Raw genomic sequence first — 23,187 nt, forward strand, 5'->3', positions numbered from 1 at the left:
AGTTGAAGTCTAAAACACCTGGAGGGCCAAAGTTTGCCCATGCTTGCTCTAGACAAAGGGTTTGTGATCTCTCTGATGAAGTGGTTGAACCAGCTTCCTCAGCATTGTAATCCCTAGATGTGCTGCCTACAATTTTCAGAATCTCCCATCCAGACATCTGAGGGATTCTGAGTGTATTGTAATACATCTCGAGATCACCTGGTTGGGGAAGGAAGATTTGAATTAAAGTTTAGTCAATTTTATTTCTCCTACAAATGTTACGTAGTGTTGTCCTTCAGTTTCCATTCAGTTCGAAGAGTCTTGATCTTCCTACTGGATTGTGCCCAAATTTATTTGGTCTTGAAGTAGAATACATATTTAGGAACAAGTACCTATTGTGGTATCTGATTCGGGGCCGGGCGGGGTGATTTATTTCTATTCAGCCTGACTTTATTCAAAACTATTTCTTTAATTGATGTTCACAATCTGTAACATTTATATTTCAGGAGCTAACCAATTTGTAGGGCTTTGTTTTATTTACTTATTTGTGTTTTTAAAAAATCATATCAATTTGTATTAATGCCTTTTACGCTTTCTGAAGCCAGTGAATATAAATGTAAACTATATCTTGCCTTACGATAACATTACATATGTTGTCCACCTAAAACATTATCTGGTCACTGGTTGTACTACTGTGATGAAGAGTATGTTTATAAATATGTAATTACTGACTGTCATTAAAGCTGAATGGTGCAAAATGAAGTGTGATGATGAGAAACAATAAATGTTCTGTGTTCACTCTTAAGATGAAAGTTAACATCTACATTTATTTATTTTCACTGGGATAGCCAAAAAGTAGGTAGAAAAATTAGCTGTGTATCACCTGCTGATTCTGAAAAAGATAGTATAGGTCAGCTATATGATGATGATGATGATGATGACGATGACGACAACGATGATGATGATAACAATACTGTAAAAGATACAAATAAGATAATGAAGATGCCCTGGAGCAAATTATCTTAATTAAAATTATGGTCTAGTTTTGGATCATGACCCCAATTACTGAAGACCAATAATGTAGGCAGCTGGCAGTGATAATTTCTAACATATTTTCTTCAACTGACAGCTCCTTTTATTAGAACAGCAAGCTAGAATGAGTGGAGGTATGTGATCTTTTAGATGTTTGTTATTGCCGTGTACCTTCAAGTCATTTCTAATTTATGGTGATCCTATCATAGGGTTTTCTTGGCAAAGTTTTTTCAGAGAGATTTTGAGACTGAGAGAATACTGAAGCCACAACACACTGGCTCTCAAATCACTTCCAATGATGCTGGATTGTAATTCCCAGCATTACTGCTGCCTATGCTGGCCCATGTGCTGGGCCTTGCGGTCTAACATTGAAACTTTGAAACCTATTTTTGTATTAAAGAAAGAATCCAGAGCCAAGCGATCATTTGAGTGTAAGATTAGATCCATGGGAGATCAAGGTTCAAATCCCAGTCACTCATGGAAACCCATTGTTCATGTAGACTTGGAAGACGGTGGCTAACATGAATAGATATTGCCAAATTAATCTTAGTGATATTGTCTTCACAAGGCTGCATGAACTTGGAGGTGCTTAACAAAGTACTCAGAACGTAATTTGAACATCAGCTGTTACCTATGTAGAGACAAGCTATGATTGCACACTCCCTTCAGTTTTTGTTTTGTTTTGTTTTGTTTTATCAGTTTCATTCATTGAGTAGAAGATGCACGGCTCTCCACATGTTATTGGACTATAAGTCTTATCATCACTAACCATCATACATGTGATTAAGGATTGTGGGTGTTGAAGTTGATAGAATCAGTGGGACACCAGGGAAGGGAAAAGTGGCTTTTAATTATTTCATATTTTCACATATGTTCCTCATTTCAAACTGACACTCTCTCTCTCTCTCTCTCTCTCTCTCTCTCTCTCTCTCTCTCTCTCTCTCTCTATATATATATATATATATATATATATATATCAACATTTTGTGTCCTGTTTTCTCATTAAGCAGTGCATTCTTGCTTGTAAAACTGTACTGTAGCGGTGTTTTTATTTGTTGACATAACTAGGTTATGCTGACATAAGATACAGAACCTAGGGCAGCTTAAAGATGTGTTTTAAAATGTCTCCCTTCTCATCCCTTCTCACTGGCCAGAAAATACATGTTGAGATTTCTGATTGGTTTTGCATGCACTTTCTCTTCCTGATGTCAATTCCCAGATCCATACATAGAAAATAGGAGTTGCCATTGTATTTTGCCAAAAACAAAATCTGGGCTGAAGCTGGAAGAATTTGTTAACCAGAAATGTGCCTTGTAAATGAAGCTTTTAAAATGCTCAACAAAATGACTAACTTTCTCAGTAGCATATCCAATTATAGACAGTATGGTATAGTCTCTGGCCCAGGGTTTGAATCTCTGCTTGGACATAGAAACCACGAAGTGACTTTGACAAGTCCCACACTCTTTGTCTCAAAGAAAGGCAACAGTGAACCTGCTCTAAAAAAAAATTTGCCAAGAAAACCTCACAATAAATTCACCTTTTGGTTGCCATAACTCAGAAATGACTCAAAGGCACAAAACAATAGGAACTCTTATATTTGCTGTTTTCCCATTCCCTTGGTCACTTAACCTGCACCTTTTCTTTGGATGTCTAAACCATCTGTCTCAATGTTAATCTGAGATTTGAAGTCACTGCAATGATAGAAATTTGATAGACATTTGGGGACAGATGCTAAATTTCAATACATTGGGGAGACAGAATTTTCGTGAGTCAAATCCCTGGCAGTCCCCCAAGAGGTGCCTGGATCACCAAAAGTGCCCCTAATGTCAAACAAGGCAAAACAAAGGAACCTATAAGAGGCAACTCCTGCTAAGTAAAATAACTGTATTTGTTGTTCTTATGCCTACATACGCTGAAGGCACCCATTTCATCTTGGAAGCTAACCAGGGCTAGTCCAACTTAATACTTGTATGGGTCGCTGCCAAGGAACAATGTATTCAGAGGATGTCAGTGGCAAACCATCCTGAATATTCCTATGGAATTAATGGGGTCACCATAAGTAGATAAGCAACTTTAAAGTCCATGTTCGCACATGCATAAACACACATTTGTTGTCAAACAGTATAAGGAGTGTCCTAAATATGTAATTTGCCATCCTGCTCAAGGCAATTTACCCCCTTTTAGCCAGAAAAATGTTCAGGCCAGGGAGTCCAGATGGGTTGACGGCGGCATAACCGTTGGGGAGTGTATTATCCAAGAGCCAGATTTTGTTCCTTTGAAAAGAGGAAGGCGTCTGCTACCCTGAGCAGTGCAAGAGCCAAATAAAAATGTCATAAAAAGTATACTAGAAAAGGGTCATCCAAGACATTTAATGCTTGAGACGGAACTGCTCATGGTACCACCATGACCCCTTCCATGTTAAGTGGCATTACTACAATGCTTCGACAGAAAATCCTGCTGGCATTTTTCTTTCTCCCTGGTATTAGAAATATAAACACTAATTAATTCCATAGCTAAACAAGCACATCTCATCCTTTCATGACATCTAAATCCACTGACTTTGCCTCATAGTAGGTTCTGTTGAATTATTTGTCATAATACCTGAGTTGGACCAGAGATATAAAAGATTCTGGGAAACAGTCCCCTGAACATAACATGCCACTTTACTTCTTTTAAATAAATATTCCTCCGTGGCTCTTTGTTAATGGTTTGTGATATGAAAAGCTGCATGGAAAGACTGTCTTAGTTATGCTTTAGTTATCACTTTGGCTCAAACCTAGTTTTTCAAAAAGGCAGTGAACCATGGCCATACATCTTAACTTACTCAGATAATGTATCTATTTTTTTTTCTGTACAATTATTTAATATTTTATCTCTAGCTCTAAGAAACAGACAGGATGTGAGGCAGAGTATTTCCTTAGAGGCAGATCTCTTAAAGAGGTATCTTCCATCAAAATGTCACTTTTGAACAAAATATTTCAGGTTTAGGGCCTCTTTTTCAAAGCATGTATTCTACATCCTTAATGGTAGCACGGACCTGCGGCAGCAGGAAATTTAAAAGGCATCTTGTAATTGAAGGTTTTAAGTGAAATTCTTAAATAAAACATGAACCAATAAAGCAGAAGTCTCGTAGACAGATCACAGACGGTATGTTAAGTGAAAAGTAGCTGGTACTTTCACTGATTTGGAACCATACGGGTGTAATCTCAAAGTGGTGCCTCATTCACTAAAGGCAAAGCTGAGAGGCAAAGTGGAAAGCAGCATAGTTCTTGCAAGAATAATGCTATATAATCTGATTTCTGCATTTTTCACTAGCTGCAGCTTCAAGGGCATCCCCATGCAGAGTGCAATACAATAGTCTAATGAAGAGATAACTAAGATATGAACCACTGTGGTCCAATCTGCCTTCTCCAAGGAAGGTGACAGCTGGAGCATCAACCAAACCTAAGCAAAAGAACTCCTGACCTCTGCAGCAACCTTACTTTCCAGGAGCCACACTGGGTTCAAGAGCACCTCCAAGTTATGAACCTGATCTTTCAGAGCAAGACGAACCTGTGGCCTCAATCCCAGGTTTGTTTTCCTATGACCTGCAGCACTTCTGTCTTGTCTGGCTAAAGTCACTGTCTATTCACACACATCCATACCTGTATTGCATCCAGACCATGATTCAGGGGTGGGGGAGGATGGGGTCCAATTATTATTATTATTATTATTTTTAAAAAACAGGTCTTTTAGAGAGCTTGTAACATAGCCCTCTTCTACCACCCAATTGGCCGGTCTTCCTCTGGCAACTTTAATTAGCCAGGCTGGACATGATAATCTCCTATGTATTCCTAGGATATATAGTTCGGTAAATGGCCAGGGCTTGCAAGCTGAGAATTCTAAATATCCTTCCCTAAACTACAAATTTCAGGATGCCATGCCATTAAAAATGAAATCATAGTGCTGCATTGCTGTGAAATGTCCTCAATTCTGTTAGATGGAGCCATAGCAGTGAAAGTGGGATCAAATTGCTACAACTGTGTAGTAGGGACACACTCCAGCACCATCTGGACTGTGATACAGGTGCACTAACTACGCTTTCATTTTATCAAGTGCAGCAGAAGCTATAAGTTCAGGTTGCACCATCACCAACCCTCCATCTTTAAAGGTCAGTACAGCAGTCGAGTTTCACTGAAATCATCAGAGACACAGAACAATACTTCCTGTGCCTCCTGCTGTCAGCCCACATTTCTCCAGCAGCTGTTCCACACGTTAGCGGAGTGCAGAGTACGTGCCCTGCCACTGGGAGAACTTGGCAATGTTATAAAACCAATGTAGTTCCTGCTGTTGTGTAACCACGTCTTGGACATTTGCAGTCCATAGGCTATCCAGAAAGCACAATGCACCTCTCTAGGATCTCATAAACAGGAAGGGAAGCTTTTAATGTAGTGTGAGACACACAAATCTGTACAAGCTAAGAAGCTTTTGTTACAGATAGTAATTTCCCCCTTTCTGAAACAAGAGACACGCTCATTCATTTCTACTAGCCTCTGAAATGTATCATCTCCATTTGTTTATAGAATTAGGCATTGCATTGTAGCCATTTCTTCTGGGCAAATTTCTCCCTGAGAAGAAATATTTATTTTTTTGTGTGTGCTTTTGAAGGCAAATGTGAGACTGGGGAAGAAAAATAAACCAGTGACCAGACCCTAGCAAGACCAATGAATGCAAAGCCTGAGGGGTGTGTTCAGTATATATATTATTTACAATTACTCATCCTCTGCCCGTCCCTAGTTTTATCCTCAGAGGTAATGAGCAGTGCTGGTAGAAGCAACGCACAAGGAAGTAAATGTTGAATATCATGAAAGGACGGCAAATTCTTTCTTATCTAGTTTGCTATTGTTATATTTTTCCTACTTTGGGGTGTGTGTGAGTGGGTGAGCTCCTGTGTCTTTCATGTACCAGAATAATTGATCTGGCTTTGAGTATTTATGCACCTTGCCTTGAGCACTTCAAGAGCTGAGGTGTCATTTGCTTCTCTGGCTCAGGCAGATCTTGGATTGACCTTGGTAATATGAGACAGGTTCCACCCTACTTTAGCCTCTCTTTTATCTAATTTTAATAGCACCTTTCATGTGATCAGAAGTAGTGTTAAATGAATCACATGAATGTGATTATGGTAACCCCAAAATAGAAAACACATTTTCTTCTAGGTCTCAGCAAGAGAGAGGCAAAAAAGAGAGCTGGAATCTTGGTGAGGATGTACACAAGTAAAAGAGCAAATTATGGCTGGCACCCCGATTGCTGGTTATAATGTCATATGCTAGGCTTATAAACTCATAACTGTTTGGTATTCACAATTATGACCATGGGTACAAATTGGATTTTTTTCCCCTTCGTGTCAGGAGCAACTTGAGAAACTGCAAATGGGATGACACACAAACACAAAGTTGTGGTTGGGTTATATCCTTGATATCGAGAACTGAAGAGGAGTGAGTTTGCTGTTGTATGTCTTAAAATTGCCTCCAATTTATGACAACTCTCATCTAGGTTTTCTTGGCAAATTTTATTTAAGTGATTTGTCGCTATTGTCCTCCTATAAGTCTAAGAGCACGTGACTTGCCCATGGCTTCCAAGTGGTTTTCTGTAGCTAAGTAGAAGTTGATCCTTGGTCTCCCAGAGTCCTAGACCACCATCAAACACTGCACCACAGGATCAAGAGAGCGTGGAGTCTCCAGGACTTATACCTCTGGAGGGTCCAAAACTATACTTTGTAAAACTGTCACTACTTCCCCAATCCGTAAGAATCCAATTTCATCATTTCATGTCTCTTTCTCTTGGAAATCTGCCACCCATTCAGAAAACAGGAGATCTCCTTTTTCCACCTCAAAGAGTTGTCAAGTCTGTGATCTGTCTTCTTTAGTCTTATCCACTGATGTACACTGTCATACTAGTCTTTGTGTCCTTTAAATGTCAGATTTGATTATTCTACCGTCACAGTGTGAATCCGAGACTACCGTAAATCTCCTGTCTCTTGAAGGATGAAAAGTGAAACAGAATCCTTTATCCTCTGTCCATCAGCTGACCTAGACACTTGGTAAAAGAAGAGGCTAGATTTGTCACCCATTCTACAATGAAACTGTGAGATAGCCATGCCACCTTCCAGTTGCTTAGTTAACGAAGCTGCCACAGTAATTGGCTTACTAGTAATTTAATTAGATATAAGGAGGGTGTGTTCACACTCTCAATGACCTCACGAACAAATTCAGAACTAGAGGGCATGATCCACCTAGCATCCTCTGTACAACTCAAGTGGGATTCTCATCTCAAAAGTATTTTAGGTTGGTTTCAGAGAAAGACCTGCAGTGACTAACAGGCTCCCAGCTCACTAACTATGTTGGCGATGCATTTATTTACCTTGCTTGTTCCTAGGAGTAAGATTATTTGCTGGCACAAGGTAATGTTACAGTTGTACCACATCTGACTTTTCTAGGAGGGACTAACCAACTGCATCAAGTCCAGGGGCTATTTTTTTTTTTTTTTGCCTTGGAGCACACACATTGTTAGCTATCCCAGAAGACAAACCAAATGAAAAGAGTATGTTGAATGAAATCCAGTCACCCCTACAATTTACCCCGATCAGCCACACATATGTGGTTCTCAAATGTATTGCTTTACCAGATGTGCTTGACTGCTTCCCCTGGGAAGCTACTTGGAAATAATGGTTTTGTCAGCTGCCTGTTTTCTCAGCTATTTGCACCAAATGTTTTACAATCAAGTGATTGAAAATTAGCATTATCAAAAAGAAGAGTTGCACCTCAAAGCAAGTGTCTAGGTCAGGCATGGGCAAACTTCGGCCCTCCAGGTGTTTTGGACTTCAACTCCCACAATTCCTAACAGCCTACCGGCTGTTAGGAATTGTAGAAGTTGAAGTCCAAAACACCTGGAAGACCGAGGTTTGCCCATGCCTGGCCTAGCTATTCTGTTAGATTGACTTCATACTGGAAACACAGGAAACCACCAATGAAGGCTGGATGTTGGCTGGGAAGATCAGAGCAAGAAATTCTTACAATATTCACCAGATATCTTCCAGCCCTTTAGTTGATGTTTGGATTGTAATTTGTCACTATTAGCTATGCTGAAAGAGGCCATTGGGAGATGCAACCCAGCTACTTTTGCTTTAGGCACATTGGATTTCATTCCCATGTCAGTCAACAACTGATCCATCACCTACCCTCTAGTAACGGGCAAGCCTCTCAAAAATCATATATAAACCTTTCAATTGCCAGTAAATTCTGATTGAAAACCCTGATATTCCGGCCCTCCAAAACTGATACCTATTGCTTAAGCAAAGCAACATCGCTCCCTGCTGGAAGATGGGCAAGCTACTCCATGTATGCAAAGGTTAATGGCTCCCACTCTAGTCTTGGCCAATTGCCCTGAGAGGTGGTGGGGTCTCCTTCTCTGGACATCTTCAACAAGGTTGGGCATGGGTAGCTGCCTGTTGGGGATGCTTTACGTGGAGATCCTGCATTGAGAAGGAAGTTGGACTCGATGGTGCATGAGGCTCCTTCCAACACTATTGATTCTAAATGTTGAAGTCAGTGAAATGCAATTTGTTCACAGTAAAGAAATGAATACATAAACAAGGAGGAAAGCCTGTCATATAATGGACAACTGTGGCTATCAAAGCAGCCAAGAACTGATTAGATGGCCAGTCTGTAATATGAGGAAAATACTGACTTACCTTACATAGTCATTGCCAGGATTAAGGTAAAGGTAGGGTTTTCCCTTGACATTAAGTCCAGTTGTGTCTGACTCTGGGGGTTGGTGTTCATAACCATTTCTAAGCCCAAGAGCCAGCATTGTCCGTAGACACCTCCAAGGTCATGTGGCCGGCATGACTGCATGGAGTGCTGTTACCTTCCTGCTTGAAGCGGTACCTATTGATCTACTCACATTTGCATGTTTTTGAACTGCTAGGTTGGCAGATGCTGGGGCTAACAGCGGGTGCTCACTCTGCTCCCTGTATTTGAACCTGAAACCTTTCGGTCCACAAGTTCAGCAGCTCAGCTACTAGAACACGGCCATGCAGCCCAGAAACCACACAACACCCCAGGGTATCTTAGATTTGAACACATAGTATATGAAACTCTTCCAATTCCAAATATAAGCTTACCAGGTGAAATAAGACACAGGCCTCTACACCTTTAATAGCTGTGTAGAAGAAGGAATTTTATTATGGATTGCTTAAGTCAAAGGCACCACACCCAAAGCAAATCTCACCAAGTTTGAAATGACTTTAAAGCATGTAACAATAACATGCTCAGTGACCAAAGAAACGTCTCTGTCGTATAGAGAAATGTCTCAGTCCTAGGTGAAAAACCAAGACTGTATTTTGCTTGCAGGTTTTATATCATGCCTTCTAAGAGAGGAGAATGCGGGTTAATATGAGCCGTTTAGAACTCTTTAAGATCTTCCTATGTTTGTCTCTTTGTCCCACTCCCTTCTCAGGCTCATTTAGTGGGAACAAGAACTGCTTTGCCATAGGTAATTAGGCACTAAGGCAACATCTGGCCCTCCAGATGTTAACTCACTGTCAATCTGGTCAATGGCATCTGAGAGATAAAAGTGCAAAGTGTCAGAAGGAACAGATGCCGAGAGCCATTTATTGAAGAAATGGGTAGGCAAACCGCTCCTTTAAATAATGTTGAACAGGAACAGTCTTCACCATCATTTGAGCTGAAATGATATATTTGAATTGCAATACCTTGATGGGAATTTCAGTTCAGAAATATCTGCATGGCCACACTTTGCCAAACCTGATTTAAGGAAACCTGCCCTGACTATGGATGAAATAATGTGAACACTCCAACATGCCACCCCTAGTGTTTCTTCCAACTGAAAAGTAGTCCTGCACATTCACCAAGGGAAGATCATCTCCTGTAAAAGCCTTGTTCTTTGTTGTTTAATGTTGATATGCATCTTTTGACACATTTAAATTTCTCGCCAATGGGTAACTGAGTTTTCCAGGCTGTATGGCCATATTCCAGAAGCATTCTTTCCTGATGTTTCACCTGCATCTATGGCAGTCATCTTCTGCGGTTGTGAGGTCTGTTGGAAACTAAGCAAGTGGGGTTTATATATCTGTGGAATGTTCAGAGTGGGAGAAAGAGTTCTTGTCTGTTTGAGGCAGGCGTGAATGTTTCCATTGGCCACCTTGATTAGCATTGAATAGGCTTTCAGCTTTAAGGTCTGGCTGCTTCCTGCCTGGAATTTCTGAGTGATGCTCTTTATTTACTGTCCTGATTTTAGAATTTTTTTTAATACTGGTAGTCAGATTTTGTTCATTTTCATGGCTTCCTCCTTTCTGTTAAAATTGTCCACGTGCCTCATGTGGACTTCAAATGGCTTCTCTGTGTAGTCTGACATGGTGGTTATGAGAGTGGTCCAGCCTTTCTGTGTTCTCAAATAATATGCCGTATTCAGGTTGGTCCATCAAGTGCTTCTCGCCAATGTTTTTCAGTTGTGTAAAGCAAGACTTAAAGGCTGTATGCAAAAGCACCCAGCTCTCAATAGTCCATAAGAACAGTTTTAATTGTGTAACAATTTACTGATTTAACAGTATATAATGATAAATTACTAAATTCTTGTTTGCTTGAATCCTACACATTCCTCAACTGCGCAAGGGGTAGGGAAACAACATTCATCCTTTAAATATTAAACCTATGGAGAGACTATGGCAGAACACAAAAAGGAACAGCAAACGCAGTCAGTAAAGTCAGGATTTTTTTATTAATTATTATTTTTTTATCTTTTCTACTGTAAAGCAGGGAACTTTATCTATCAAATAAAGGGCATACTTTTGGCCATACTTCCAAAGTTTCACTACAAAATGTAAGATCTGACTCTGCTCTAATCACTGGGAACTTCCACTAATTCCTACAATTCTCAAAGCAACAAATACAGCTTTTAATATTGAAACCTGATTGAAAGGGGATGGACATACCTGTGGGCGCATGAAATGTGGCAGAAGGGTTGACAGGAGAAATATGAATCCAGCAATGATAAAAGTACAATCTGTGCTATGGAATTAAGGCTGTTGCATTCCGTTTCAATTCTACTTTCTCATTTCCTGGGCTTAGTTTACAAAGATTATTCTATACCAGAAGGAGTTATAAACATCAGACAGTGAAATAATATAATTACATTTATTAGACTTTAAAATGACCCCAAACCTCATATAGAGGATACTGACTAGTTAAAGGTGCACATTTCTTTTGATTTACAGTCATTAATGGGCAGAGATAAATCCATTTTGAATACAAGGCAGCACATTTTCCTTCAAAATCTCCTTGACAAACTGGTCAGAGTTGGACCTTCTGTCCACCGCTAATTTTGGAATCTATACTAAGTGGCTTGTACTAGTTTACTCTTGATTTCCAGTCACTCCTCAATAGATTTTATGTATTTCTCATATGCCTCTTCACTCATGAGTTCATCACATTCTGAAGGATTATCCACAGTCATCTTGATAAGCCAGCCTGTGAGCAAGAAGATAAAGATACTTATCAAAACCAGCTCCAGAGTAAAGGTTCTCTCCTGAGCTTAGCACTTGCCATTAAGTAAAACAATTATGACTCTAGTAATAAAAAGATGCAGCTAATAGCTAAATAAAATTATGAATGCATGCTAAAGGGGGCTAATCAATCCCAATGTTCAGAAGCTTACTTTCCTGTGGTAAGAGTCTTCTTCCGGCTGAATGTTGTTTGTTCTTATTTTAAACAATTCAGTCTCATGCCTGATTAAAATTCATTTCCCCCCTTCTCTGCCTGTCGCCAGGAGGGACAAAGGTTCATCTTGTTTTCATTTCCATTTCTCATTCTTTGAGTCTCTCTAGGAAATCTGAAAGTCCTGTCCCTTAGAGAGTGAATGTTTCCTCTGCCCTTTACACTTCCAGAGCATGAGGTCAGAGAGGGATCTGCGTTGTTGCGAACAGCAAACAAGATATAAAAGCAGGCATCAGTATCTTATCTTCTTCTGAGGTTCTTATGTCAATGACAGTCATGCTAGTAGTCAATCATGTTTAAAATTTTATATCTGCCATGAACTCTCCAAGACCGTAACAATTTTGCACCTTCCAGATGTACTGGACTACAATTTCCATGACTGCTAGGCAGCAAGGTCAACTATGCTGGAGTAGTTGTTGTTTTGTGACTAATGTCTATACTGACTGGGAGTGATGGGAGCTCCAGCCCAATGCATCTGAGAGTGTCAGGCTGGAGCAAAATCTCCAGCAAGCCACTACCATTTAGCCAACCTTTTAGCTGTACTCCTTTTCCATTGACCTCCTGTAAGCTGCCACTTATTTGGCACATGAGTTGTTTTTTACAGCTTCTTCACAGACACTGCTATACTAAACACCTTCCATTCAATAAACAGCACTGAACCTTTCTAATTTGTTTATCAATTCTGCCACTGCCCTGGTACAGAATATCAGAAGGGCCACCATGACTGGCTGTGCTCACCCAATATCATGCCTTTAAGTCACCAGCAACATGGGATGAAACAAAGAAAAAAATCAGGTCCTACAACACTACCAAAATATGATAGAGTCTCACTTATCCAACATTCGCTTATCCAATGCAGTCTGCCTCCTGCCCAGATCCACAGCTGTTTCTTTAGGCAGCAAGGACTGAACTTTTTATGGATTTAATTTTTGACAATGTTGCTACTGTAAGTTAATTTGATGCAATTCTATCTTTATTTGTAGTCAATTTGTTAGTAGACAATATTTTTGTAGTCAATGTTTTCAATACATTGCGATGTTTTGGTGCTAAATTCATAAATACAGTAATTACTACATAACAGTACCATATATTGAACTGTTTTTTCTGTCAATTTGTTGTAAAACAAGATGTTTTGGTGCTTAATTTGTAAAATCATAACGTAATTTGACATTTAATAGGCTTTTCCTTAATCCCTCCTTATTATCCAACATTTTTGCTTATCCAACGTTCTGCTGGCCCATTTATGTTGGATAAGCAAGTCTCTACTGTAGATAAGAAGCACCATAGTCTCCAGCCAAACTGACAATGTTTCCCTTCTTTAGGAAGGAAGATTCTGGCCATGAGATGCCTAAAGTGGCTTAGCCAATGTTTGGCATTTAAGTATTGCAAGCACAATACAATCATAGATTTATCCCAATGTTCTTGTCCTAACTATCCACTCAGTGATAGCAGAAACAGTTTAGAGAAATAATAATAATTAAAAAAGCAGTCTCTTACCATCTTGGTAACAAGATTTGTTGACAAGTCCTGGATTATCTGCAAGGGCAGTGTTAATTTCTGTTACTTCTCCAGTGAGTGGGGAGTAGAGTTCACTAGCTGCCTTCACACTTTCCAAAGCGCCAAACTCATCTGAAGTACAGAATCGGGGAGAAAATAGCAGACAACTTATAAGGCAAGATTTATCAAATACAGGCAAGGTGCTGATTATATTTTTTGGCTGTTGACCTGCTTGCTTGAAACTTGGAGAGAATTGATTGTCCAGCTGTTATTTCTTTTATTGTTGAGAAAGTCTTTTCTAATATTTACTGGCCATTTATTTTTTGTAGTTTTGGCTAATTTTGAGTATCCTAAAATATTTTGAAAGGGATGAACATTTTATATTCCATGAGCACAAGGACATGGGAAATGCACTTTGGCACTGTTTGGCTGTTCACTCTTCATTTTATACTTTTAATTGCACCTTAATTTTATTTAGATCCTTTTGATGTAAATGTGTATGATGAGATGTATGTGTTTTAAAAAAATGTTGGTTGTCATTTAAGTTTTGAAGTTTATATTGATGTTATTTGTTGTTTTGATTTGTTTTGTTGCTCACTTCGGCACTGAATGTTTGTTGTGTTTTCTGGAAACCGCCCTGAGTCCTCCCGGGGAGACAGGACAGGTTACAAATATAATAATAATAATAATAATAATAATAATAATAATAATAATAATAATATACACAACAAGATTAGTACTCAGCAAATAAGATCACTATACTGGCTTTTGTATTGAATCAATGGTCAGACACTTCCCAAGTGTCTAGGACTATGTGCTGTATTGGTGAATAATGTATGCAGATCCGAGTAGGGTGGCCTTTTGCGGCTGACAGATAGTAATTGTTCTTGATTGTTCATGATTTGCTCTTGCTGAGGCAAGATGTGTCCGAGCAGCTTTGGCTGTTTACCTTTGTAGATATTCTGTAAATAAAGTTTTCTTGCCGCTGGGATTAGCAGATAAGATCAACTATGCTGTCGTGTTTGTTAGTGCCGCTTGGTAGTTACGAAGTGGTCTAACGGATGAGAAGGAGAGGTGAGACCTGACTCATACATCATACAGGACGCCGGTTTCCTGTCAGAATATCTGAGCAGCATGAGCAAGGATCCTTGCTTGTGAATGATAAAACTAAATCACTGAATTAAATCTAAGTTTCATTTCAATTTGGTGCAGAAAGATGGAGAGAAGGAAGTGAGAGAACATGGCTCGGTCCCAAGAAATGTACAATTGGTTGTCCTGATTTAAGCCAGCTCCTCATGACAAGTTTTCAGAGGTAACACTTTTCAAAAGCTGTTTGTGCCACAACCTGTCATGATGGAGGGAGAATTCTACTGATTATAATTTTAAAAGAACAAACAAGCTATTTGGCCATTCCAAAGCTGTGAAAAATCATCTGTAATTACTCCGGGTATTTTGGTCTAAGAGCAGCATTATTGCTTAAATGAAAACTGCTTGTTTTCTGGCAATGCTTTATTGTATTAATCAACAAAAAAAAAAAAACAAAGTCAATAGAGGAGGAAAGTGCTTACCCTGTTTGTTCAACTTTGTTCCAATTTCTGGAAGACTACAGTAAACAACGTCTCCTAATGCTTCCTGAAATTAAAATTCAGGCATCAGCAACAGAGGAGGTAAATAGAAAAAACACCACCATCAATGATGCAAGTTGTTAGAGCAGACATGGGTAAACTTGGGCCCTCCAGGTGTTTTGGACTTCAACTTCCACTATTCCTAACAGATTACTGGTGGCTAGGAATTGTGAGAGTTGAAGTCCAAAACACTTGGAGGGCCAAAGTTTGCCCATGCCTCTGCTAGAGCATGATTCACTTTGTATTTTTCTAATGTCAGAGACTGTATTTCCACACCTGTTTTTCAGTCATTCTACTGGCAGGCTACTAGCCGCATCGTAAAGATAGGCTTGATATCCCCTATCACAGGGGAGTAATAAACAAAGAGCAAAGCAGCTAGGAAGTCTCTCAGCCGCATCCACTTGTCCGTTCCTCTCAGTCCCGCCCATCCATCCACTGCTGCCGCTGTTTGGAGGGTCGAGGGAGCTTTCTTAGGCTCCCTCATTTCCTATGTTTATATTTTCGGTGAACCATGAAATGGCATCTTTCATTTGATAATACAGAATGATAGTAAAATTCTGTATATCAGTTGCCACAAAGGCTCTCTGTACTGCATTTATTTTCACTCTGCAAAAATAAAAATGAATTAGTCTTAAAGTTTCTGACACATTTCTTTTTTCTCCCTGTCCCTTCCCTCCTTTGTATACTGGAAGATTAACATGGCTAATTTGTTAAGATTGGTCTATTGTAACGGGATGCTGCCTGTGATCTTCAGGATGGAATATACATATTTTAATTCATAAATAAGGGAAATGACCCAGAATTTACCACAATTCTGACTTGCCAGTGATTGACACATGTGCACTGCAGGTACACACAACCCGAATGCTCATGTTTGACTCCTTTTGAAAGCGGGAGCACCAAAGCTAACCAGGAAGTTACCAAGTACAGTAGAGTCTCACTTATCCAACATTCGCTTATCCAATGTTCTGGATTATCCAATGCAGTTTTCCTCCCGCCCCAATCCACAGCCGTTTCTCTAGGCAGCAAGGATTGAACTTTTTATGGATTTAATTTCCGACAATGTTGCTACTATAAATTCATTTTATGCAATTCTATCTTTATTTGTAGTCAATTTGTTAGCAGCCAATTTTTTAGTCAATGTTTTCAATATATTGCGATGGTTTGGTGCTAAATTCATAAATACATTAATTACTACATAACGTTACTGTGTATTGAACTGCTTTTTCTGTCCATTTGTTGTAAAACATTATGTTTTTGGTGCTTAATTTGTAAAATCATAATATAATTTGATGTTTAATAGGCTTTTCCTTAATCCCTCATTATCCAACATATTTGCTTATCCAACATTCTGCCAGCCCGTTTATATTGGATAAGTGAAACTCTACTGTACAGAGAACAAAGTGGGCACTTGGGAATCTTCCAGCTCCATATACAATCAAGTATTTGAAATTATACACATTTTAATTAGAAGTATGAATCACAATAAAAAAAACAAAAAGCTACAAAAGTGTTGAGTCAAGAGATTCTCAGAGTCCTAAGTATACTTGTATAAAAGCCAAATTAGAAAGATGTTGAAGCCGGGAAAGGATTGTTAAAGCAACCAATTATGTTCAGACAGGTTTTGAGTTCAAAGTCTACAATCTGGCTCTGTACATAGAAGATGCAATCAGATCAATAAAGAAAGCAAAGGTCAAGGCCAACAGTAGGTTAATAGCTATGGTCGGACAACAAGAAGGGGGATGTTACCTGTGCAAAGTTGCTGATCCCTACAGTTCCAATACTGTTTTCAACCGATACCCATTCATGCTTGTCTGTGAATCTGCGGACTAAAGAAAAACACAAAAGGGGGGATTTTCAGTAACTCTTGCTATTCTAATTCTTATTTTTGCTTCAATAGTCTATGGGCATCAGCTCCATTTAAACATTCTGAACTACGATTTCTCAAGCAACATTTAGAAGGCAAGTGTCAATGGCCTCTTTTCTTGCTCAGTTCATTTGTTGACATATGCCAGCCCCACGAATATCGTAGGAATATCATATTTATTTCATCCATATTATTTATAAAAACTATGTAACAAAGTAGACATTTAGATAAAACTATTGAAAGTATCTCATTGTTATTCCTAGGCTTCGTTTCCTTTCTCAGTTCTTTATATAGGAATGAGTGCTTTATGTCTCCTTGGCATTATGGAGAAACATATTTTTTTTTGCTTCTTAATACTCCTAGAATCTTTACTTTTTACTGAATATTTGCTTACTCCTCCAGCTGGTAAATCCAAAATATCTTTATAATACATGTAGAGGAATTTGTAGCTCAATTTTAACAAACAGAATTTTAAAAAACTGATTTTAAATTGCAATTATTTTTCTAAATGAACTGTACTTTTTCGTATTTAAAAGATGACAGTTTATGGCTTACGAAGTTATACACAATGAAAAGTGAGCACGATGTAGTTGGACTACGAATCTGAAGACTAGGATTTAAAAATCTGCTTTGCCATGAAATCATCTAAACTTGGGGAATCACACTCATTCTCAAAGGCAGGCATTGATTAATGGCAAAATACAGTGCTAACCCAATATTCCATTTGCAAAATATGTTTATATTGGAACTGATACACTGCAATGTACATTTATCTATGTATTAAATGCACAAACAAGACAGTTAAATAATACAATCCCTCATCTTATTTAACAAAAAGTAATAAAATATCCTTTTTTATATGACGATTATCTCTTCCTGAGGTTTAAAAGACTTTTTAAACACATATACCATACATACATGCATGAGAACCTGTATAGTGTTGTAGTTTGAACACTATGATTCTGCAGCCATTTAAAAGATGCAATCTAGAAATAACCCTAACTATGTTTGTTTTTTAAAAACCTGAACAATGCAAATACGTATTAAATTATGTAGTCATTCAGGAGCATCAATTGATATGAGCAATAGTATCATCAGAACAGTGAACATGCAATATTCAAAGTCATTCAAATATTGACCAGAATCTGATTGAAATTCTAAAATCGCTTCATAGTACATCATGTTCTTTACAATTGGGGTGAATTCTGAGAATTGGATGGAGGGCTAGAGAAGGCTCACCATCCCCCCCATGTTAATTCTCATAGCAATACTGTGTGGTAGGTCAAGCTGAAATAAAGGGCCCTGTGAGATTCATAGTTCATTTGATAGAGAAACATGGATCTCTCAAGTTCTAGTCAAATCTGTTGTGCTGTTTATTCGTTCAGTCGTTTCCGACTCTTCATGACCAGCCCACGCCAGAACTCCCTGTCAGGCGTTGCCATCCCCAGCTCCTTCAAGGTCAAGCCAGTCACTTCAAGGACACCATCCATCTATCCATCTTGCCCTTGGTCAGCCCCTCTTCCTTTTTCCTTCCATTTTCCTCAGTATCATTATCTTCTCCAAGTTTTCCTGTTTCCTCATGATGTGGCCAAAGTACTTCATCTTTGCCCCTAACATACTTCCCTCCAGTGAGCAGCCGGGCATTATTTCCTGGAGGACGGACTGGTTGGATCTTCTTGCAGTCCAAGGCACTCTCAGGATTTTCCTCCAGCACCAAAGTTCAAAAGCATCTCTCTTCCTTTGCTCAGCCTTCCTTATGGTCCAACTCTCGCATCCATAGGTTACGATGGGGAATACCACTGCTTTAACTGAAGACCTTTGTTGCCAGTGTGATGTCTCCATTCTTCACTATCTTATAGAGGCTGGTCATTGCTCTCCTCCCAAGAAGTAAATGTCTTCTGATTTCCTGGCTGCAGTCTGCAGTCTAGTCAAATACTATATCGCAATGGCTCTTATGTTTCATATGGGAATAAGCCTCACTGAATAGTTATTTCTGAATAAGCATACTCACGAAAATGTGTTGCAAAATTAGAAGACACATCTGTGACTTTAGATAGTTTACCAGGTAGAAAACATTTTAAAAATACTTTAGGTCACCAACCTTTCAAAAACAAAAAAAGTTTATTCAATCTACACCAAAATGCAATAACCAATCCCTCCTAGAATGGCCTGAAAAACTGACCTTTCCCCTTAGAAACGAATGTGTATTTAGCTATCCACATACTGATAAAAGCCCATGAAGAAATACTACTGATAAAAGCTCCATGAAGAAATATTATCCATGTGCTTACTACAATTTGTATGCATAAAGAGACCATTCAATATGGAATGCAAGTTATGGTTTCAATCTCTAAATAAGATGAGAACAGCATCAACATTGATGATGAACATTTAAGGAAAATGCTCCCGTGATTTTGAATGAAATAGCTGATGCCCATAGTTAATAATAATAATAAACTGTATTTATATCCCACCATTTTAAACTAAAACAAGCTTGCTTTATAAACAAAGACTAGAAACTGGCTTGTTAGAATATATCATAAGATTATCCATAATTTCCTCAGTTCACAATAAGCTATGGTTTTTCAGAAAGCTGATACAGCAATAATCCCGAATCCCTTCTTGTGAAAGCAAAAGGACTACAATAGCTTGTAACTTAGTTTCAGTTTGTCAGTTGTGTATTTACTCTCTGTTACCTGTTTATACTAACAACTCCTTTGTTGTCTGTCTACACTTTATGCTACTGGCCATCAGGACTCAAGCAAAATATGAGCTTGTGGAAATCAAGCTTTACTAGTTCACCTGCAAGCTTTACTAGTAGCACCTGCATGTCAAATACAGCCAGTAATCCCTACTCACTGGGGCTTGGGGTGCAGGACCACTATGAATGTGGAAAAATGCAAAATTTTAAAAGCTTTAAAAAAAAAAGAGCAGAAGTTGGTAATAGAGTAGCACTGAGGACTTAGGGCAGGCATCTTCAAACTGTGGCCCTCCAGTTATTTGGGCTTCCAACTCCCAGGATTCCTGACCATTGAACAAGCTGGTTAGGGCTTCTGGGAGTTAGAGGCCCAAACAACTGGGCCTAGAAATTCCTAAAGAAAACATTTTAAAGTCTTGAAGACGCTGTAAGCAAATTTAATGAAAAAGTGGATTTACTGACCACAGGCAGTTAATGACATGTAAGTGTTTGGGTGAGCAATTTGTACTTCCTTTTGGCAACTCACAGAAAGGCCTTTATAATTCCAAAGCTGATAATCTGCTAGGATCAAAGAGGCTAGAAACATTATTGGGATTTTCAACTTCAACGAGGCCAAGACTGGCAATTAAAATATCGCCTGTTAATATTTTGTGCTACAAGACTATCACAGCATAGTTTGCATGGTTCTATCAGGCAAAATAGCATGTCTTTTTCTTAGCAGCATCATTTCAGGCAAGAAACAGTAAAGCTCTGAGTTGTTACATGGGAGAGGGATTAAAACCTGTACACTGTACAATCACATATGATCCTGTCTCTGAAAAGAGTTATCACATACAACTATTTTTGCATATCTGGACCTGATAATTCTTGAGGTTGTATTGAAGTTAACATACCAGAAAGCCTACTATATATAGTCAACTTTAAGTCCATCTCATGGATAAGTTGAGGGTAGGTTTTGGGTCAAATATAACAAAATTTGTTATGACCTATGCATAAGTGGGGAGCCTCTGGTGGCTCAGTGTGTTAAAGCACCGAGCTGTTGAACTTGCAGACCGAAAGGTACCAGGTTCAAATCCGGGGAGCAAAGTGAGCGCCCGCTGTTAGCTCCAGCTTCTTCCAACCTAGCAGTTCGAAAACATGCAAATGTGAGTAGATCAATAGGTACCGCTCCGGTGGGAAGAGTAAGAAATAATATTATATTATTAATTGGTCTTCAAGTGTGTAAGACTCATAATTTTGCTGCAACATACACCACATTGAGGTGCCATCTTTTTGGACAATGTCCTCAACCTAACTCCTGCACCTTTCTTGGACATGTAGAAAAGAGGATTTCAGCTTGCACTACTTGTCACACAACCAGCTAACACACAAGGCCTGCTGAAAGTCCCTCTTTTACACAACCAATAAAATAAATCTGAGAAAAGAGACTTACGTCTGGGAAAGCTTATGCTGCCAACTTCTTTGTTTCAGTTAATCTCAACAGTGCTACAAAATCCAAAATTCCAGACTAATACAGCTTTTGTCCTTGAATAAAGGTACAGCAGCACTCTCCAGTTTTAAACCTGCCCACCTTATTTGGGACAGAGCCTAACTTGTATTTACTTCAGAGTAACTTACTGGAAGTTAGTGCAAATTCCCGGGACACCATTGACAGGATATGTATTTTCTGTGGATAAGAGGCACCTACGTTTTCAACCCAAATGGTTTAGCGGATTTCCTAGGTTGGCCTACTCATTGCATGTACAAGGTGCACTCTGAAAGTACGGTGAGGTCTTTGGAGAAGTTAGGAGTAAAGGTGATCACCAGAAGCTTGATGCATTAGTTGCTAAACCATTTGTGTGATGGAAAGATGCAACAGAACTATTCAATAAAGGTTTTCCTTGACATTAAGTCTAGTCAAATCTGACTCTGGGGTTGGTGCTCATCTTCATTTCTAAGCCAAAGAGCCGGGGTTGTCCATAGACACCTCCTAGGTCATGTGGCCCCTGGCATGACTGCATGGAGTACCATTACCTTCCCGCCGGAGCGGTACCTATTGATCTACTCACATTTGCATGTTTTCGAACTGCTAGGTTGGCAGAAACTGGGGCTAACAGCGGGAATTCACCCCAGTCCCCGGATTCGAGCCACCAATCTTTTGGTCACAAGTTCAGTGGCTCAGCAGTTTAACCTGCGGCACCGAGGGCTCCATAAGTATTCAATAAAGGTAAAGGTTTTCCCCTGACATTAAGTCTAGTTGTGTCCGATTCTGGGGGTTGGTGCTCATCTCCATTTCTAAGTCGAAGAGCCGGCGTTGTCCGTAGACACCCCCAAGGTCATGTGGCCACTGGCATGACTGCATGCAGCGCCGTTTGCTAGGTTGACAGAAGCTGGGGCTAACAGCAGGAGCTTACCCCACTCCCTGGATTCAAACCTCCGACCTTTCCATCAGCAAGTTCAGCAGCTCAGTGCCTTAACACTCTAGCTCCTGCACCTTTCTTGGATGTGTAGAAAAGAGCATTTCAGCTTGCACTACTTGTCACACAACCAGCTAACACACAAGGCCTGCTGAAAGTCCCTCTTTTACCGAGACTCAAGTACAGTAGAGTCTCACTTCTCCAACATAAACGGGCCAGCAGAATGTTGGATAAGCGAATATGTTGGATAATAAGGAGGCATTAAGGAAAAGCCTATTAAACATCAAATTAGGTTATGATTTTACAAATTAAGCACCAAACATGTTATACAACAAATTTGACAGAAAAAGTAGTACTGCTATGTAGTAATTACTGTATTTATGAATTTAGCACAAAAATATCACGATATATTGAAAACATTGACTACAAAAATGCGTTGGATAATCCAGAACATTGGATAAGCGAGTGTTGGATAAGTGAGACTCTACTGTATTCAATAGACACCAAAAATATAGTGTCATCAGAACAACTTGTGCTGCTGCTTGGTTGAAAACTTCTTGCTAATTCACGTCTAATTATGATAATGGAAAGAAGAAGAAAACAGAAAGAAACTTCTGCCAATTGTGGAAACGATTGTCCTTTGTGGCTTAAAGAGGGAGCAATGATTCAGGACCTGCTACCTATGATGGTCATTCCAGGGTCCTGTTGAGATCTCTGGTCTCAAAAGTCATCTCAGAGGGGGGAGAAAGTTTGAACCCTCCCCCTGCCCCGAATTTTTGGTTCTGGCGAAGGGCTTGCTTTGCTTCCTTCCGGGGCTGAAAGGCGTGCTTTCCGCCACGGATGTTGGGTGGGCTTCCCTGGTCTGCCTTCCCTTTCGTTTTTTCCTTCTTTCTTTCCCAAAGCTCCAGTCCCCCTTCCTTCCTCCTGACTCACCGGCGGCGAGCTGCAAGGCGGCGCTGGTGCTGAGCGGCCGGGCCCGAGGCAGTGGGCAGAGGCCACGGAAGGCCTTCGGGGGCAAGGAGCCCGGCAAGGCCCGGTGCAGCGCCCGCCAAGCCGCCGCCACTGCCATCGCGGGCCGGTCCAGAGAAACGGAGGGGGAGAGAGAGAGGAAGCCGAGGAGGCGGTCCTTCCCTGCCGGAGGGGCCTGGCCTATCGCGCCTTTGTGGGTGTTTCTATTATGGAGGAGGAGGAAGAAGAGGAGGCGGCGGCTTTGGAGGCAGTGCTGCCCTTCCTCCCGAGGAGGCCCGGAGAGCATGCAGCTGGGCGTCCTGCCTGGCCGGGCTCCTCTTGAGATCATCACTTGCATCGTTTCGGATTCTGG

General features: G+C 39.8%; 1 protein-coding gene across 1 annotated transcript; it reads right to left on the bottom strand.

Moving 5' to 3' along the window:
- Nucleotides 1–10,769: 10,769 nt before the first annotated feature.
- On the bottom strand, nt 10,770–23,187 carry gcsh (glycine cleavage system protein H). The gene is made up of 5 exons (XM_008113938.3): nt 22,800–23,187; nt 16,655–16,734; nt 14,849–14,912; nt 13,281–13,412; nt 10,770–11,537 (listed from the first exon to the last, which is right to left on the bottom strand). The coding sequence occupies exons 1-5, from the start codon at nt 23,170–23,172 to the stop codon at nt 11,440–11,442; spliced, it is 747 nt and encodes a 248-aa protein (XP_008112145.2). The 5' UTR covers nt 23,173–23,187; the 3' UTR covers nt 10,770–11,439.

Source organism: Anolis carolinensis, unplaced genomic scaffold (assembly GCF_035594765.1).
Source record: "Anolis carolinensis isolate JA03-04 unplaced genomic scaffold, rAnoCar3.1.pri scaffold_9, whole genome shotgun sequence".
Lineage (NCBI taxonomy): Eukaryota > Metazoa > Chordata > Lepidosauria > Squamata > Dactyloidae > Anolis > Anolis carolinensis.

What these genes read in the sequence shown, in the direction of transcription:
- gcsh (XM_008113938.3), bottom strand. Translation starts at nt 23,172, where the DNA reads ATGCAAGTGATGATCTCAAGAGGAGCCCGGCCAGGCAGGACGCCCAGC. An exon ending in CGCCTTGCAGCTCGCCGCCG is followed by an intron (nt 16,735 to 22,799) that starts GTGAGTCAGGAG and finishes GTTTTTCTTTAG; the next exon opens with TCCGCAGATTCACAGACAAG. An exon ending in CAAATCTTGTTACCAAGATG is followed by an intron (nt 11,538 to 13,280) that starts GTAAGAGACTGC and finishes TCTTGCTCACAG; the next exon opens with GCTGGCTTATCAAGATGACT.